The 19,926-nt window shown below is 39.4% G+C and overlaps 1 protein-coding gene across 2 annotated transcripts in view; it reads left to right on the top strand.

Moving 5' to 3' along the window:
* The first annotated feature begins 558 nt into the window (after positions 1 to 558).
* SLC39A8 (solute carrier family 39 member 8) overlaps positions 559 to 19,926 on the top strand; it is a 73,416-nt gene continuing 54,048 nt past the window's right edge. Inside the window, exons 1-2 of one of the 2 annotated variants that reach the window (XM_023531393.1) lie at positions 559 to 723; positions 1,541 to 2,015. In XM_023531393.1, the coding sequence (XP_023387161.1) occupies positions 1,725 to 2,015 (291 nt within the window). In that variant the 5' untranslated portion in view covers positions 559 to 723; positions 1,541 to 1,724. Of the gene's footprint in view, positions 724 to 904; positions 1,101 to 1,540; positions 2,016 to 19,926 lie in introns of those variants that run through there. The other variant, XM_011361514.2, reaches the window with a different exon arrangement.

Raw genomic sequence — 19,926 nt, forward strand, 5'->3', positions numbered from 1 at the left:
TTTGTCCTGATACTGCTGCCTTCCGTTCTCTGCAGTTAGATTGTAGTGACACCCTCTCTATATAAGAGACTTTCAGTTATGTCCACCTAGATCGTCATGGTTCTGGAATTTTCTTTCTCTCTTTCTTCCACCCCTTATATCTATCTAGGTTTTTCATGGGTGATGAGATTTTTTCCCCTTCCCCATCTCCTTGCCCTCGTCTGGACTTAGTGTATCCTTTAAAATGTGCCATTTAGGGTGCTGTGAACCTACTACATGAAAGGCAAGAACACTTTGAATTCTTCTTATTGTCCTTAGCCATGTAACAGTGAATCATGGTTTCACTTTATTTCTGGACGATTATATCCACCAGACACAACCTTTGTCCCCAAACACCGCATTCGCTTTGCGCAAACTTGATGACCTCACACCATAAATCGGCTTTTCTTGAACCCTCATCTGAACAAGCAAACATTCGTTTTGATCTGAGGATATCCCGTGTGGCGTCAGGAAGGGCCGGATTGGGCAGTGCTGGCTAAGGGAGCCAGCCACCACGCTACAGGTTTCATTTCCCCTTTCTCCTCCGAGTTTAAGAACTAAAACAAAAAAGCAATTCCTGCTAATCTCTTAGACAATGCAAGCGGCTCCAGACTCTATTCTAGGAAGCCAGTTTTATCAAGGTAACAAGGAGACCACCGAGAGCAGAAAGAAGGCTAGGGACACCGACACGGAGGTGGTATTGAGGTAATAATACCCAGGGGTGAGGGTGGGGAGCCGGCTGGACTGAGGCTGGGAGTGCGCAAAACAAGCGAAGAGCAAAAGCCAGCAGCCCTGCGCCCCGGCGTGGATGCGCACGGGAGTTCAGGCTGGGGGAGTGTGTCACCACGTGCTGCGAAGGCGGGGACAGGGTCCTCCTGTTATCTGTAAAGGGTGCAGGGCAGGATCTCGGAGTTTCACAACGGACTTGCGAGAGAGAGAGAGAGAGAGAGAGAGAGAGAGAGAGAGAGAGAGAGAGAGGAGAGAGAGAGAGACTCTTTCAAGTGGACACACACAGAGGGACACCAAGAGACAGAAACAATAGAAACAAACACAGAGAGACACCAAGAGACAGAAACAAACAGGTGAAGTGAGAGGTTAGCAGGCTACCGAGTCCTTCCTACTAGCTTGCCAAGAGCAGAGATCTGGGAGAGGGAGGGTACCATTTAGACGCTCAAACCCCAGGACCCCGAAGGGTCATTTCCTGTAGCTCCTCGGGGACTGCACGTCTCACTCCTTTTAAGTTTGCTCTGAGGGACTTCAGCAAAGACAGGAAGAGGAGGTGGGGTTCCACAGCTAGTGTGGTTTTAATTCTTCTTAAGAACTGGCAGTGGTTTGGGGCTTTATATCCGGGAGGAGCATGTGTCACCACACTGTACGCAAATCCTGGAACGTCTGCAAACTCGGCTCCGGGGCAGTTGGCTCAATGCCAAACCTGGCGTTCGAGGGCTCCGGCCACGGCAGTGCTCCCGGGGCCGACCCGCGGGTGGCCCGGTGGCCTTTATCTCTGTCCTCTTTATCTCAGGCTCTACAGGAGGCCCGGGGGCCCGTTCTGCCTATCGGTCTCCACCTCCGGCTGCACGGCCACTTCGATGTCCTGCAGGTCGCGGGCTGCTGCTCTTTCGAAGGCGGCGGAGGACCAGGGGCGCCCCGCGCCAGCGCTGACTAGGACCGGCGCCGACGCCTGACCTGCGCGCCCTTGGGCACGGATGCTGGTGCGCCCAGCGCGTCCTCGTGTGCTCCAGCCCGCTTGGGGCACGCGAGGGGCAGCCCCGGCCAGGATGGCCCGGGGCCGAGCGGTGGCCGGGCTCCTGCTGCTGGTGGCCGCCAGCCTCGGAGGGGCGGCGGCGGGGCCCGGGCTTGCCTTCAGCGAGGATGTGCTAAACGTGTTCGGCACGAATCGGAGCCTGTCGGTGGCGCAGCTGGGGCGCCTGCTCGAGCAGCTGGGAGCCGCCCCCGCGGAGGGCGCCCTGCAGCCCGGGCAACTGCACTTCAACCAGGTACGGCGCCGGCCTGGCGGCCCTTCCGTGCTTTTGCTGTCGGTAGACTTCCATTTGTACATGAACGCTATTTGTGTGGGAAAAGTGTGGGAGAAAGAATTTCGTTACATTTTTCAAGTATGAGGCGGTAACTGATCGGTGGCACTTGATTTTTACTAGACCGGGCTCCTTAGCTGGGGTTAAAGAGCTGATGGCGTTGAGGGAGCTAAAAATTGCCTGATGAGCTGAGTGGTCAGACACTAGTGGTTATAAGATTTTATATAAAAGTTTATCAAGTGTTTGAGCGCGGGAAGCACCTTAAGAGATGCTTTTTAGGTAGAAATGGCATACTTAAATCTTCCCAGCAAAGTTAGTGGCTCGCACGCCGCACTTGTTAACAGTTCCTCCGTGATTACAACTGCCAATGAGATATAATGTAGTTCCGTCTTTCCTGTGTACGTTACATGAAGCATTTAGACCTGAAGGGACTTATTGTACAGAGAGCACTTAAGGTCAGGAAACTTAAAAAAAAAAAAAAAAAAAGGATGATACAGATTCCTAGTTATTTACATAGTTCATATTCTATGATTATTTCTTAAAATTGTGAAGTGGACAAAGTGTGCTTTCCACATCTTCCCCAAAACTCCCTCCCCACTTTTTAAAACTTTGTTCACTCAGTGCCCTGATTTTGTCCCCTTATGCTCTTGTTCCAGCGACAACTAATGATGAATAGCAGTATGCAGTATTTTCCATATTGTTCGTCTCTTCTGGGCGATGTTAATTTATGTTACAAAAAATTTTTGCAGTCCAAGATGTTTGAGAAATGCTCTATACTATTCTCTACTTTTGGAAATTTAGCATTTCCCAATGTATCTGACCTTAAATGTCAGGGAAATTTTAATCAGATGAGCTGCTTGCTAAAAACATTATAAAGAGGTTGGCATACTTTGTGTTAGATGTATCTCACCTGGGTTGAAACACACGCTACTCAAGAAGTAGAACTTTCTGATGCCATGGGGTATCAGAGCGTGATTTCCCTTTGAAAGGTTTTGGGGTCCACATATTCATGTTCTTTAGTAAACTATAGTTCCAGCTCTGGCATGGTTTAATTAATCATTTAGTTTAATGTCTAAAAAATGATACGTTGGAAAAACCAAAATTCCCATATATTATATCAATATTTTGGAAAATAAAACAACTTTCTAAGCATTTCCTGTCAAGTTGCAGTCTCTTCAAGTAGAAGGAACAGTTGAGCTGACTAAAGTATTTCTAGGTAGGAGTAGGGGTGGTCATATGCTTGGAAAGACGTTTGAAGACTTGACTTGCAGCTGCATATCTATAGCCCACACATTGTTTTGACTTAAATTATCTTCTTATCTTGCAGTGTCAAGAGGTGTTTAAAAATCATAAAGGAACAAAAGATCCCTGAGCCACCCCTAGGCAAAGGCACTGGAAAATATGCCTAAATAATTTAGGAAAATTGGTTAAGTTTATTAGCAATTTGATTCCCAGTTTATGAGTAAGTAGGATACCTCAACAGATAAATTATATCTATTTATATGTTGACACCTTGTTTCTGATTCTCTTGTTTGCGTGTTTAACTACCTTCATTATGGCCTCTGTGGGCATCAAAAAGATGAGAAGCCCGTAATTACTTTGGAAACAAAGGGAAACCAAGGAAAATTTATCACTTAATCAGTCCTAACAAACAATTATTTGATGTTCTAAAAAGTCCTGATGAAAACAGTCATCAAACAAAATGATGACAAAAGAACTACCATTCCAGAAGAATCTATTAATTTGCTAGTATTCATATCTGCTCCAGCAGAAAACCATCCCATTTGAAGGAAAATTTAGGACCATTAATATCTCCATACTTTAAAGAATACAACTCGAGTTTCCTCACCTGTAAAAAAGTGGAATAAATAACGTATGGGCCTACTGTGAGAAGCTTGATTTTCTGGCTTTGAAAAAGATTGAGAAAATAGAATGTATTTTTGTGGACCAGGGATTTATTGAATCTTTTGTGAGATCTGTTTACAAATGACCTTGTTCCCTTGGATGAGGTCTGTGATATTTCTTAAGTCAGCTTTTCTCAAGTCATAGACTACTATCCTCTGGAGGTTGGTTAGACATTTTGGAAGGTTTTCTAATATTTTTTTTCAGTATCCCTGAGTACTATTAAATTAACTTGTTGTTTTGAGAGACCAAAGTGACCTGAGTTCAAACTGGTGACAATAGAACAATTGATTTTATTATTTCGCTTCTTATGGTTACTGAAGGTACAAAGAGCAGGTAGAAGAGATGACTCAAACAGTGAGAGGGTTGAGCTCTTTTAGTTCAGTGGGTCTTGCACATGACTTGGTGTAAATCTGATATGTGGCAAGGAGTTCCTAGAGTACATAGGGAAACTCCAACTGAATGCATACTTTGAGTGATTAATTTAGGGGATTTAAAAATGGCTTCAGTGCTACTTTTTGTTTATTTGGATATTTCTTTCTCATTCTCCAAATGTTCTTTTCTCTTTACACCCTTTTTAAAAACACCTTACCTCCAAGTTCTTATTGCAGACAGTGATTAAATAGGTTGATAAAACAAAAAAAAGATCCTCATTCTGCAAATTATCACACTAAGCTGATTCAAAAAATCAGTCTCCCAGTCTAGGTTAGTGGGGGTGCTGGAGGTGTGGGAGTGGGTATGGTAGGTTGGCCTGTGAGTCAACCTTTGTTTCACACCATCACTCAACCTTACACCTTGCTTCTTTCTCTTAACTCTCTTTTTTCTTTTGATGTGTATATTGCAGCATATTTCCTGCACCTTTTTATTTTCCCTTTCACGTTTCTATCACCTGCTTGCCTGACCTTGTTTGTAAACCTCTTCTCGTAATTCATATTCAACCTAAAGCAATACTTGGAGTATGCCTATCTTCTTTCAAAACGCCTCCAGGAACTGTCTCTTGGTTGGTGAAGTCCAAACCTCCAGCCTGGCATTCAAGGCACTGCTTTCATCTCAAGTTTGACCCCAAGAAGTAAACCTATTTTTCCAGACCTAGCACTCATGAAACTATATTATTTACTCTTCTGTGAATTCACTTTATACTTTTGTTCAACCACTTCTTGGCTTATTACACCCTGCCTTTTTCCAACTGGAATGACCTTCTTTTCCTCGAATTGCCCTATCAAAATCCTACATTTTAAAATGCCCAGTTAAACTCCTTCATAAAACCTCTTTAGGGCATCACAGCCAGCACTGTTATGCTGTTTTCTTTCTTTTTTGAATTCTTGAAATATTTTTTATTATGCTAATGACACTTAACTGTTTATGCATTCAACAAATATTTTGAATGACTACTGTGCTCTTAATTAGAGTGGCCATTTTAAAGACAAATCTGATCATATCACTCATCTCATAAAAACAATTACATTCCTTCAGGATAAACTTCAAACACTTTAGTGTGGCTTAAGCCCTTTTATAATCTGGTTCCCATATTTCTCAAGCTTTATCCTTTGCCACTAGTCCAGTCTTAATGGACTGCCCATAGTTCCTGGTTTTCCACCTACACCTGCTTACGCTTCAGGTATTGGCTTAGTCACTACTTTTTCTGAGGAGCCTTTCTTGATGTGCTCAAGGGTTTGAGGATCCCCTTCTAGGTTATCCTATATGATCTGATGCCTGTGCAATCCTAACATTATACATTGCAATTATATTATAATATGTAATATAATATGTAATATAATTTTCCGTCTGTATGCCTGCAACCTCCTCCCTTCCTTAGCATCCTCCCCTCAACTTTAAACGAACTGAAAGGAATCACTTGACTTATCTCTCCATGGGCTAGTGTAGTGCCTGGTACGTAACATGTATTCATTATGTATTTTTTGAATGAGTGAGTGAAGCTTATTTAATATGAGAAAGATAATATGGGCCCTCACATAACTTTACAGTTTATTGGGAGAGATATGACATATGCATCTGTAACTATAATGCATGCTAGAATGATATTTTTAATTAAAGAATTAGAAATGAAAGTAGAACAAAATCAGATTTGTGTTTTTAGAAAATTCATCTTCATGAGACTACGGAAAGTGTTGGAGTGGATCAGGACAGGAGTTAAGGAGGAAACTGAAGTGGTTTGCATAAAATGTAATGATTGCTCGAACCTAGAGACAGTCTGGAGGTAGCATCGGCTCTGCCTCCTTTTGGAAGAGTAAGCGTTGCTGAAGAGTAGGCAAAAAAGCTCCAAAGATAAACATTTTTTGCTTTAATCTTTTGCCTGTTGTGGTTACTTATTGGTTTCTGACCCAATGATGCCAGAGGGAGAGGCAGAGAGGTACCTCTTGGTTTGCCTTAATGGATGACCAGGCTAATGGTGTGTAGAAAACAGAAGTGTGTGAGTGTGTGTGTGTAGTCATTACATACACACTGTATGCATAACTTGTTTTCATCTACTGTGTTTTTTCCTGGGGTGAGGGTAATGGTAAATTAGATGATGGAGGTTCTGGGAAGCTCTGACGGAAAAGAGAAAGAGCACCTGGTTGTTTTTTGTTTTTTTAACCTTTATGTTCTGAGAAATGGTGGGGGTTTATTTTCTATGAATGCCTTTCAGCCTTGTTCAGATGAGAAACTGGAAAAGTGGACAGAAAGGCAGGACAGAAGAGCAAGGTTGCCCTTAGGTCTCTGGTCATTTTTTCTCCAAGACAATGGACCTATTCTGATCTATTATTATCACTCTCATTTAATTTGACCGTGTACAGTGCGATCATTGTTTTCAAGGGTTTGGAGAAAATAAGGGATTTTCATAATTCATTTGACCATGATGTTGTTCGATGGTGGAGCAAAGGTGTAATAGCCACCATAGCGAGAAGGTACCTTCAGATCAAAGTTGCCAGGCAAAGCAGGCAACTCTGTAGAATATAACAGAATTGATTATAGGGTAATTTATTTACGGGAAGATTGGATCAGAAGGGAAAAAAACGACCTAGTAGTCTGAGTAGATTATTCTCTGCTAACAGACCCTTGATACAGTACTTTTTTATACTATAACTTGGGTACTAATGATTAATAAGACAATGGGACAAATAATGCGGTAGTGCCAGGGCCATACCTCCTGATGACCTTATAAGAGATGATTGCTTATAATCAATACTCTTACCAGTTTGATACTTATCTCGATTGTCATACCTACCATTCCAGCTGTTACTAACAAAAATAGTAATGGCTTTATTTTAAGGGACACGGATAACTGTCAGCTAGAAAGCTCTGATATGCTTGCTAAGGACAGTGAGGTTGGTCAAAGGCCACAGCATGAAACTTAAAAATGAAATGAAATCCGGGATACAGAGATAGCATTGGTTTTGTTCACATCTACATCTGTACAGATGTCAAGAGCTCAGTTTGCCTGACGTCAGGTATGATTGGGATCTGTATGGGAAAATGCCCTCCTTTCCTCCTGTATCTAAATTCCAAAGTTGCACCTTTACCCACTACCCAAAGAGTATATAATATATATAATTGTATATAATATAAATAATTATAGTTAGGAATACTATGTGACATAACTCTTTTAACCAGTTTATTTGTATTATCACATTTTACATCCACAACAATCTTATGATAAAGGTACCATTATTATTTTCAGTTTATACATGAGAAAAATATGGTTCAGAGAGGTTAAGTAACTTGGCCAGTGTCACACAGTAAATGGTAGAACCTCAGGCAATCTTAAACAGGAGTGTGGTCGTTACGTACACATTGTGTGAATAGCTTGTTGTCATCTATTGTACTTTTTCCTGCGGTAGGGGTAATAGTGGATTAGTTGAGGGAGGGTCTGGGAAGCACTGACCAGGGATGGAGGAGAGAAAGAGCACCTGGTGTCTTTTTTTTTTCTTAAACTTTATGTTATCAGAAATGGATTTTTTGAATTATAGCCTGAAAAATTATACTCTTTCTAACCAGAGTAACTATTACCATAGATTTTGAACTATGGATAGAAGTTATTAATCATCAGCCACTTATCTAGATTCATCGCTTAGTCACGTTAAGGGAACAATGCTAAGACTACAGAAACTACGATGATGATAGGCTCCTGTCCTCAGAGAGCTTATAGTTTAATTAAGAAATATGATGGAAACCTGTGAGAAGTATGCAACACAAGGCAAAAATGCTGTAGTTAAGTAATCACTGAAACAAATATTATAAGGCATATCACAAGGATGTATATGATTAATTGTTCAATGAATACTGTTGATAGCAGGTGCTCTGCTAGTTTAGAAGGGGAAGGAGTCCCTTTGGGAATGCTCACGGAGGAGTTCCAAATCAATCAGTGCTCCTTTTGGAGAAGTTTGCTTATCTGGTTTGTTTTTTAAAATATTTATTGATTAAACATCTGCCTGTATCAAATGTATCTCTACTATTAATCACAAGATGGATTTCCTTGTGAGTTACATGAATTCTATACTTTAGAATAAAATTTTCTTTTCTTTTACTTTTTATATAATGACTTTTTTTCAGTAAAACTATTTTGGCAACAATAGTTTTCGTAATTCTGAGTTTCTAAAGTTTTCCCGGAGAAAGGCATATTAATCAACTTGTTATTCTACGGATAGACTTTAGATATGAGAGAAAACACCTATATGCAGTGTTAAAACATTCAGTCCTGTTCTCCCTTTTATCTTAGAAATATTCCATCAATGAATTCACTCTCTCTCCTGGCAGTTAAGAGTGTAAATTCTCCTTTATCACCCTTATAAAGCAACCTCGTTGCTGACTGCACAGCACTGGACAGTGGTCTGTGCGTGGGTGACAGGGAATGAGTTGCAGTGATAAGGGATGAGTAGGTGTGCAGAGTAACAGAATTACGAACTGTAGGCAAGTCAGCTCTGCTAGGTGGGAATTTGAGCTCTCGACACAGTTACTATGAAGGCAGAGGTAAACTTTTCCCCTTAATTGAGTTAGGTATTCATTCCTCTCTGGGGATGCTCCAAGTAGAGTAGCTGGGTGAGAGGTGTGCTGTTTTTATGCTGTCCGTGGTTTACGCCATGTTCCTGTTTCCTCATGAAGTCTATGCCCCTCACCATCTCCCCAGATAGGGAGATGGTGAGGGGCAGAGACTTCATTTCTCTGTCATAAAACCCATTGCTTTTCAACTATGACTGTAGTTCAAAGAGTTTTTCTTTAAATTTAATGTACATTTGAATCCCTTATGTTATCAATATCTTATCAATATCAGTAGGGGTTAGGGGAGAGAAATAAGGATATAAATAGGAATAAAAAATAAGACCTGAAGTTGAGAAGGACTGACATTCCTCAGGGAAAGAAAAATGCAGCCCCTTACTGAAAGCAACTTAATGTGGTTGGTAATAGGAGTTTGCGACTTACTTGTACTCAGAGTGGCATTTTCTCAAGGGACTGTCCATATTACTAAATGCAAACAGCTAATATTTGGATCATTTACAGTGCAATTTATTAAAAATAAGAATGTTACTAAACTCTAGGCAACCTAATGGTACAACTCTCTGAAACTATGTAGTTTTCAGAGAGTTGTACCATTTCCAACTCCAGATAACAGTAGATTCCTGTTTGTAACTGAAACTAATTTATTCTCAAACTACTCCTAGTTGTCTGTTTCTGGAGTCAAATGAATTCATTACGTCTTGAGATTTATTTTATAAAGAAATGAAACTGTCATTGAATTACTTTTGTGATTATGGGATTTGGAAGTGTAGAAAATCTTCAGAATGGAGCCTTTTTGAATTTGGTTTCTGTCTCTTTCCAAAAAGCCTCTGTCGTCTTTCTTGGCCTGAAGTTTAAGGAGAATGAAAACAAAAATCTGTGAATCCAGATCAAAGGAGTTTTTAAAATTCTGTGTCATTTGAATTATTAACTAAGCTAGAAGAACACAGAAGGTGAGAGGGAAACAAAAACTTTCTTTTGGCCCCCACTAAAGAGATGATTCACAGCCCAGGCAGGACAGAGAGGGACTGCAGGAGATTTCATCACGCTACTCAGAATGGTGCACAATCTAAAAATTATGAATTGTTTATTTTTGGAATTTTCCATTTAATATTTTAGTAGTTTTATGCCTTCCGAATTCAAATATTTAACATCTTGACTTCTTCATAGCTAACTGAATACTTGGGGGCGGAGGGGGGGAACCCAATGAGCATTGCTTAGGCCCCTAAGGGTTTAGTTTTATGGGCCTAATTTAAAATTAACCCAGAGTTATCATTGATCTATTTGGTGAACTCTTTAGCTCTCTAACTATAGTAGAGAATACAACATAATGGTTAACAATTTGGCTTTTGGAATCAAACAGACCTGGGATGAAATTCTAATTCTGTCACTTATTAGCTGGAGAATCACAGCGAGTAACTTAATCTCCGTAATCCTTAAGTTTTACATCTGTGAATTGAAAAAATGAACCTTACTCATAGGATAGTTATTTGAACGAAAAAAATAAGAACAATAATAACATTTACTAAGCATTTACTATATTTTAGGCACATATATTTAGTTCATTACATGTAGTAATTCAAATAAATAAGATATTTTTTTCATTGTATTACTTCAAGTAATAAATAACAAATAACAAATGAGATAAGGTGTGTAAAATATTTAATATCATGCCTGGCTCAAATTATATGTCCAATGCTTGGTTATTATCATTATATTATTGTGTTACTTGATACAGCTTTACCGTTCTTAGCAGAATTGTCTAAGGTTTGAGCACTTATGGGTGAGGCAATTCGTAGAGGAAAGCACTGCTATAAAATGACAGCTAGGATTAATGAAATAAAAAGTTCAGAGAGAAATATGTCAGCCCAGTGACTTTGGTTTTACTGTTAGTTTCCATGGTGACTCTGACCTTGAGAAAGGCTTTACCATTTGCCTCTATTTTCCTTTCATCAAACACTAGTAATAGATTTTTGAAAATGTAAACTTTAAGTGTGGAGACTAATGAAATAATTTGGTTATTACAATATATATTGAAATTATGAACATTCCTTCTCCTCCACAGGACTTCCGAGGCCGTATTTAGGAATTAGCTCTGTTTTTGTCCAAAATTTACATCACTACTGAAACGTGAATGGCTGGGAGTTTATATGATACCTCTAGAAATAAATATAACTGTGGGTTTAAATTTAGACTTAATTCAGGACTTCTGTATGGGATTTGCTAGCTGAAAGAACCCAGGGCCCTCCATGCTGACCTGACCTTGTCAGTTGATAAAGCAAGTAGGAGAGCAGGACCCACTTTGGTCTCATCGGGAAAAGTGAGAGATGTGTCTCTTTTCTTCAGGGACAGCGAGAGAGAAAGTTAGCCCAAATTTCAGATGAATGGTGATGGTAAAATCAGTAGGCCGATTTGGAGTTTGGTAACAGATTCTGCTTTATATATGTATTGAACGCATATGCTAGAAAACATACAAACCCTCTTGGTAATGGATGCATGCTATTGATGATACCAGGTAACTGAGTTTGTATACAAAATCATGATGCTCTACAGTTTACTTTAGGAGCAGGCGTCTCAGAATCTAGGTATATTCTACACCTACACATATTAATGAGAAAAAGTAGACGCTGGCTTTGTCCCTAATGACAGGATGAATTCCATTTAAGTACATGTCCTGGGTGAGGCCTTCACTCTAGCAGAGGAAGCAGGTCCCGTCCTAACAAGAATGACAGCTATTGTTCATGGCATACTGATCATGTGCCAGGCATTGTGCTCAGTGCTTTCTTATACACCATCCCATTAACCCTCCTAACCTCACAGGGTCAGTAATCTATGTATCACCAGTCTCAGCTACATTAAATACTCATGCAAATTCATGGCACAGAAGCGGTGGAGTGAGGATTCCACTCCAGGGTGACTGCACTTCAAAACCTATGCCCATTCTACTGTTGAAGACTGAAGACTATCATCACATGGAGAGGCTGGTTTATTTTCCAGAGTCAATCGCCTCCTATGTTGTCCAAGTGCCAGGATGTCAAGGTAGAACTGATGCCAGTTTCTCGAAGCCACTGGGAACTGTATAAGCATTTGAAGCAGGATGATGTTCTTTGCTGATATTCCTCTTGTTTCAATAAAACAAGAAAAAAAATATTATTATAATTTTCCCTGCTGAAGCTGTCTCTGCAATAGTTAGGGCTAGCTCTAAAACCTGATGCTAGTTCCTCCACAAGCTGTTTTTCACCTTACAATGTCATTTCTTGATTAATGACATTTGATTCTCAAAACAGTATTGTGAGAAAATTAAGACCTATCAGTTTCCCTCAAAACTGAGGCACAATTAAGTCATTTGGCAAAAGTCACCAAGTGCCCAAATTTATCTGGGAGAACAGCCATTTCAATTTAACTGGATGGTAGAAATGTGTAAATTCCTATTCCATTTCCTTACCTTCCAGTCACTCCTGAACATATTGTGGTTGGCTCTGTCCCCAACGCTTTCTTGAAGTTACTTTATAAGGCGTCACCCCAAACCTTATTGCTAAATACAGTGAGCATTTCTCAGGCTTTACCTCTCTGTTAATTTCGATCGTGCGTTTGAACACATCCTACTTGAAACACACCCTTTTCTTGCCTGTGACTGCATCTAATTCATTTTTCTTACCTCTCTGGCTGCTTCTTCTCAATTTCAATGTCTTTTGCTTATCCTTTAAATATCGGTGTTTCTTGGGGTTCTATCTCAAACCCTCTTTCTTTTAATTTTACACATGTCCTCAGTCACTCCTGTGGCTGCAGCTATCATTTCTCTGTAGAAGTTTTCTAAACAGGTCGGCTTGGTTCAGATTTCTTTTGTGAGGTTCAGCTTTGTACATGCTATTGCCCATTGGTATCTAACTCTCTCCCCCAGCTCAACAGGTCTAAATCTGTCTAAAATGGAACTCATCAACTCCATCCTTTCTTTATCAAAACCTTCTGGTAATCCTGTTTTGCCAGTCTGAGTGATGGGCGTCACCACTGTTCAGTTGACTAAACCGAAAAACTGGGTGTTATTTTTGACTCCTCTCTCTCCCTACTTCCCACATCAAATGCATAAAAGTCCTGTCATAATAACTTTTAAATATTTATTACTTAATCTCTCTAAACTCCAGTGTTTTGTTTTGTGTAATGGGGATATTTTTACTTACTTTATGGAATTGTTGAGGAGAGGAGATTAAATTACATATTTTATCTCACTATCTGTCTTGTGCTTGGCATGCTGTAAGTGCTTAATAACTGTCTGTTGTGTTGCTGCTGCCACCCACTGTATCCAGTCTTGTTTCATGTCTCTCTTTGTCACCCACATCACTGTCAGACTTATATCCCTAATATGCAAATATGATCATTCCACCATCCTCAAATGGTTTCTCATTCCTGTTAGAATAAAACCTAAACTTCTTGACAGATATTTAAGCCCCTGCACTATCTACCCCTACCCCCATATTTCTCCAACCTTATTCTCCTTTTTTCTTCATATTTCATCATATATGTTGCTTTCTCCAGGAAGAATTTGACAATCCCATTACTTTAAGGTGGGTTAATTATCCTCTCTTCTTCACATTCATGGATCCTACCCTAGCACTTACAAGGTCATACTGTAATTATCTGTTTTTATCTGAACCCTACAATAGTCTGTAAGATCTGTGAGGTTAGGAACTGAGTTTTTCTCAATCTCCTTCTTGATTTCCATAACTAGCATAATGAGTAGCATATAGTAGATATTCAGGAAATATTTGTTGAATGAATGAATGCTGCTTAACCTCAACCTTTTGACAATAAATTTAATACCAATATAACTTTCCAAATTATTCCAATCAACTGAAGTGTATCATTTAATTCAAGATAAACCAGCAATTCCTATAGTTGATGAAGACAAATTAATAAAAAATAGTGTAAAAGAAATAGTATGTTATAATCGAACCCATGTATCATCTAAGTAGAAGGAAACAGTAAAGTTGTTACTCCATCTAATTTCTAAATTTTTCAGAATTATTTTCTCTTCGTTTAGACATAGATTTCTCCATAGCCCATAGCTGTCATTTTTAGAGTAGTTTGGAAACATTGGTGTTTTATTAGTTTATTCGTAGTATCAGGGTCACACTGAGCTGATTCTGCTGAAGTTTCATAGAATGAACATTGAAACTTGTGACTGGGAAATCTGGCTCCTCAGAGATCTTGGAGAATGACTCTCAAGGTATCAATTTGTATTTCTCAGAATTACACTCAGATACTTATGTACTCATTACTAATTACCTCTCATCCTTTCTTTAATCTGTTAAATTAGTCATTGTTGTTAAATTGAGTGTCTTATACGTATGATGTTTTGTTAAAGGTATAGGAAGATATAAAAAGTAATTCGTTCACCCTCTCTAGATGTTCATGATCTTACTAAAGATGTGTCCATTTTCATGAACAGATGATAATACAAGAAAGAACACAATAAGTGCTAAACAAATAAATACTATGGATGTAGAAGTCTGGACAAGAAGGGGTGAGCACAGCAACATGAAGCAGAGGGGGTTGGGCCCATGTGGGACACTTAGGAGCTGGATACTTTGCAAAGAGGAATATCAGAATTCTAGGTGGGGCCATAAAAAGTCAGAATGAAGGTAAAATACAAGATTTATTGGAACTGTTTGATTAGGGTAGGGAGTTTAAGTGTGCTTCTGAGGGATAGTAAAGGGAGAATGGAACATTGGAGAGAGATAATTGAGGTTCTTTAATGTTAGGACTTTAGACTCTTGGCAATAGGGGGTGTGTGTGTGTGTGTGTGTGTGTGTGTGTGTGTGTGTGTTTGTGTATGTGTGTGTGTGCGTGTTGTGTGGCAGTTTGAATAGAAAAGTGACAATGGCAATGTCTCAGTAGAAACAATCTTGTGTGGAGGGATATAGGCTAAACAAGATGACAGGTATATTAGGTAAGATTGATTAGAAGCTCCCAATTTGTCAGTTAGGTGGTATATAAGAGCCTGTGTGTCATTCGTATGTGTTAGACCAGTGGTCCCCAACCTTTTGGCATCATGGATGGGTGCTCTTATGAGAATCTAATGCTTGATGATCTGAGGTGAAGCTGAGGTGGCGATGCTAGCGCTGGAGAGGGGCTGCAAATATAGATGGAGCTTCACCTGCTTGCCTGCTGCTCATCTCCTGCTGTGCAGCCTGGAGATTGGGGACCCCTGTGTTAGACCAAACCTTTGGGATTCAAGATCCCTTTGTATATACTCTTAAAAGTTATTGCAGATACTAACGGCTTTAGTTTATGTGTTTATATCTATTGATATTTACCATTATAGAAATTAATGTTGAGAAAATTTAAAAATATTTATTTCTTAACAATAACATTAATAATCCCATACCATGTTAATGTTTTTTAAATAAAAAATAACTATTTTCCATGACAAAATAATTAGTGAGAAGAATGGCATTATTTTACATCCTTGCAAATGTTTTTATTATCTGGCTTAGTAGAAGACAATTGGAGACTCATATGCTTCTGCATTCAATGTGTTCTGATATATGTCATGTTGCCTCTAGAAAAATCCATTTAAAAAAATTTATTTTGTTATTAGTTTCAAGTACACAGTACATTGGTTAGACATTTATATAGTTTATAAAATGATCCCCTTAATTACTCTTTCTCTCCTCTGGCTCTCCACCTAGCCATTACATTAATGCTGACTGCATTCCCTGTGCCGTGCTCCCCAACCCCATGACCATCCATCAACTACTAATTTGTACTTCTTAAATCCTTCCCCGCTTTCTCCCAGCCCCTAATACCCCTCCCCTCTGGACGTCACCAAATTGTCTTCTATCTTTGTGAAAAATCCATTGATTCAAAAAAGAATGAGAGTGAAAAAGGAAAATACAGTCTTAGTATTATTATGAAAACAATTTTGACCTTGCATATACTCTAGTAGGGTCTTGGTAATCTCAAGAGTTCCTGGACCACACTTTGAGAAGCACTGTGCTAAAAGATTGTCACATAATTGGGCCTATGATGGACAAGGCTATTCCTTGCATGCAGAGGTGAGATGGCTCTGAAGGATGAGTTCTCTCCTCGTGGCATCTGCCCCGGCCCTGAGTTGAAGAGGCGTGCTTTCTACACTTTATCCCTGGCAGTACTGAGTGGGAGGCCCTTGGCAAGCAGCAAAGCTGAAAGGCATTCTGGTCTTGGCAGTAAACGGGAGAAGGCCTGTGGAGCTATGTTGCAGGTGATAGAAAGTAGGGTGGCCCCTGCCATCTGCGAGAGGGTCAGAGATGAGAAGTAAGAATCCAGACTACTTGTGCTCTGACACCAGGCTTACTGGGGTGAGAGGGATTTGAGAAACTGAATGTAGAATGGGATAAGGCTGAGAAACTTGTTAATAGTGATGTTAAAGTCAGAAAAAGTTGTAAACCTTTTCAAAAAGTGTATCACAGCTTTTAAAATTTCTTTTTCTTTAGTAAAATTAGAAAAAAAATCTAGCTTGTCTTAATTGTGTTTGGAGGAACTTAGATGAGAGATTTAACCCTCTCTCCCCCATGATTTAACTTTATTTTTCTAATTGAAACAGGAATACATGTATATTGCTTAAGACTTTGGTAAATATAGGGAGATGAAAGGAAAAAATAAAAATTATCACCCAGAGATAAAAACTGTTAATATTTTGAAGCATATATTTCTCGATTTTATTTAACCTTATTTATAGTAGTGATGTCATTCTATGCATACTGTTTCATAATAATCCTTTTCCCTTTAATGACGTATGATTAAACAAGGCATCTTTCTCCTTTAAATAATATAGTTAGGAAAGACGCTTTTTGTGTCCTTTTAAGGAAGAATTTCGTGAGTGAAATGTGGGCATGCGTGCGCTTGTGTTGTGGGTAGGAATGTACCAGCACCATGGTGGCTTCAGTAAACAGTGTAAGAAAACCTGAGGGAAAAAATGGAAAAAATGCATCTTGAAGAAACGGAGTTGGGATTACTTGATTAGCCACCTCTTAAACTTAAAGATCGTCTTTCTGGACTATTCTTTGCTCAAATCTTAGAAAACTATGTTTTATATTGGTAAAATAATAATGAGTAAACTTTGAAGAGTAGAGAAATAGCAGTCACTTAAAAGTTTGGGTCTCAATAAGAAGGTATAAACTATGCTAGAAGTTACTTGACAACCTAGAAAACTGGCTGGACTTGGTATTTCATTGTAATTTTGATCGTCACTGAGTCTAAATGCATTATGAGGTGCCCTCTCTCTCCCTACCTTTACCTCCACAAAAGAGAAAGAACATCTACCTACACCAAACAGTGTCCTTATTGGGAATGTGAATGACTCGGCTTCTGCAGAAGATAGTCCATGGCAAAACAGAACCTGAAACCACCTCTGGGTGACTTTCAACTAGGATGATCATTTCATTTCTGGTGTAATGTGAAGGTCTTGGCACGGTGGGCACAGGATCGGATAGCCCTATTGTTTTGTGTTATTTAATGATGCCATTTGACGAGATAGCCAAGTAGAGAAAAGAGCCCATGTATTGAGAAAAAGAAAAAAAATGAAGGTTTAAATGGTGGTAAAACTTATCTTTTTGTTTTCTCATAGGTTCTAGATGTAGCATTAATTTGTTAGCTTTAAAAGATGTCTATTAAATAATTACTTTACATGTCAAGCAGGACTCTTTAATTTGAAAGTGAAAGAAACTTAATATTAATTAGCTTAGGTCAGAAAGGGAATTCACTGGTTCAGATAACTGAAGAGTCAGGGGCAGAACCAGCTTTAGGCACAACTGTATCCAGAGGATTGGTGATGGTATAGAGAAACTGTCTTTTTTCTACTTATAGTTAACCTTTTTTCACATGGTGGAAAATGGACTAAGAAGCCCCTAGACTCATAGCAATCCTACTAGAGAAGGACTTCCTCCACAGCTCTACCATAGAGTGGACATATGTTCCCTGGGCAGCCCCACTTAAATCACATAGGAGGCTCCCATGGCAGTAAGGTGGTCTACTACTGGACGATGGGGTGTGGCCTTAGATGGGCAAAAACAATAGGCATTCACTACATTTTACAGGTCTACGTTATTTCTCATGTTTTGGGCTTATTTCACTCTCCCTTTCCTTGCTTTTGCACGAATTGTATAAGTGTTCTCCAAACTTCTCTCTTGTTTCTGTACACCCTCTCCTGATGGTCTCTTCCACTGCCACTCAGCTATTATCTCCTTACACAACAGAGCCGCATCCTTATGTCTGGCCTCTCTGCTTTTCTCAAAGAAAGGTCACTCTCATTTCCATCGGGTATCCCACAGGCATTGCAACTTAAAATGTCTAAAACCAAACTGCCATCGTTTTTCAAGTGTTTCTCTTCCTAGGTCCCTTAATCACATCAGTAGCAACATTCTCTTCCCAGGTTCCCAGAGTTCTAACCTCAGAGTAGTTTTTGACTATTTCCTCTGCATATCATTTCCCCCTTATATGAACTCTCATAGTTCTTTGTCATTATGCCTTTTGTGAATTTATTGTTTTTCTTGGGTTTTATAGATATTGGTGTATCTGATTTAGTTCCGCCACATTATTTAGATTTCTTACTGGAACATATTATGACTTATCTTTGTACTACAGTAGTCCTGCACTTCTCTGTGGTGGCAGTTACCTGTGGTCAATTGTGGTCCAAAAATATTAAATGGAAAATTCCGGAAATAAAGAATTCATAAGTTTTGGATTGTGCACCATTCTGAGTAGCGTGATGAAATCTCCTGCAGCCTCTCTCTGTCCTGGCTGGGCTGTGAATCATCTCTTTAGTGGAGGCCAAAAAAAATTTTGGTTTCCTCCCACCTTCTACGTTCTTCTAGCTGAGTTAATAATTCAAATGACATACAGAAGATTAACAGAAGAAAACCAAAGTTTTAATACGTGCACATGAATAATTCACATAAGCATGAAAATATGTGCACATGAATAATTCACATAAGCATGAAAAGTCCAAAGATAGATAGTCTGGAAAAATTAGGTATAAATTTCATTTTGGACAAAGAAAAGAGGGGAATGGAAAAGTGAAAATGGGAGGTTTAAAGGTAATTGAAAAAAGAGTGGAACACACATGTCAGGCAAATTTCTTCCAGGCAACCCAGAAAACAAAGGTAGGCCGGGTTGATCCTGCCGCCAGGCCCCTGCCTGAAGCCCTCCCATCCACCATACTCAATTCAAATTAGGCTAAAGGAAGCATCCTAAGATTTCTTTCTTGGAGTCAGCCTTTCTATCTTAATGTTTTTGGCAAGAAAGGGGGAGGGTCAAAGGTTCTTTCTGAGTCTTTTGTTTCTTAATGACCAGTTTAAAATCAATATCTATAAAGGCACAGTTCTGGAGGTGGTAAGACTTGAATATGCTCCACACTGAATATGCTCCTTGCCAGTTAGTCACTTAATAACCTTCTAAGTTATCAGATCAACTGTAATGGTATCAAAATGCCTGTGCTCAAGTAACCTCTATTTTACTTAATAATGGCCCCCAAAACACAAGAGTAGTGATGCTGGCAATTTGGAAATGCCAAAAAAAAAACAAAAAAAAAAAAACCAGAAAAGAAAAAGAAAAAGAAAAAGAAGGAAAAAGCCGTAAAGTGCTTCCTTTAAGTGAAAAGGTGAAAGTTCTCACTTGATAAGGGAAGAAAAAAATCAAGTGTTGAGGTTGCTAAAGGAAAACAAAGCCTGACAGTAGTTAAAGCAATAAAAAAAAAATGTTATTTGAAAACCATTGCAATAGGGGAAAAGGGGCCTTGGTATAGAACTGGGCTCAATTTTGAAAACAAGGAAAAGGAGAGATTTCTAGCCAAGAAGCAGGATAGCGGGCAGTGGATGGAAAATTACCAGGAGGAAACGTGGTAGTGGTGGTGGTGGTGGTGGTGGTGGTGGTGGTGGTGGTGGTGGTGGTGTTCTGGGGATTTGATTAAATAGACCTAACAGGATTCTTGCTAAAGGCAGGTCAG

The sequence above is a fragment of the Pteropus vampyrus genome, unplaced genomic scaffold, assembly GCF_000151845.1.
Source record: "Pteropus vampyrus isolate Shadow unplaced genomic scaffold, Pvam_2.0 Scaffold67, whole genome shotgun sequence".
Classification (NCBI taxonomy): Eukaryota; Metazoa; Chordata; class Mammalia; order Chiroptera; family Pteropodidae; genus Pteropus; species Pteropus vampyrus.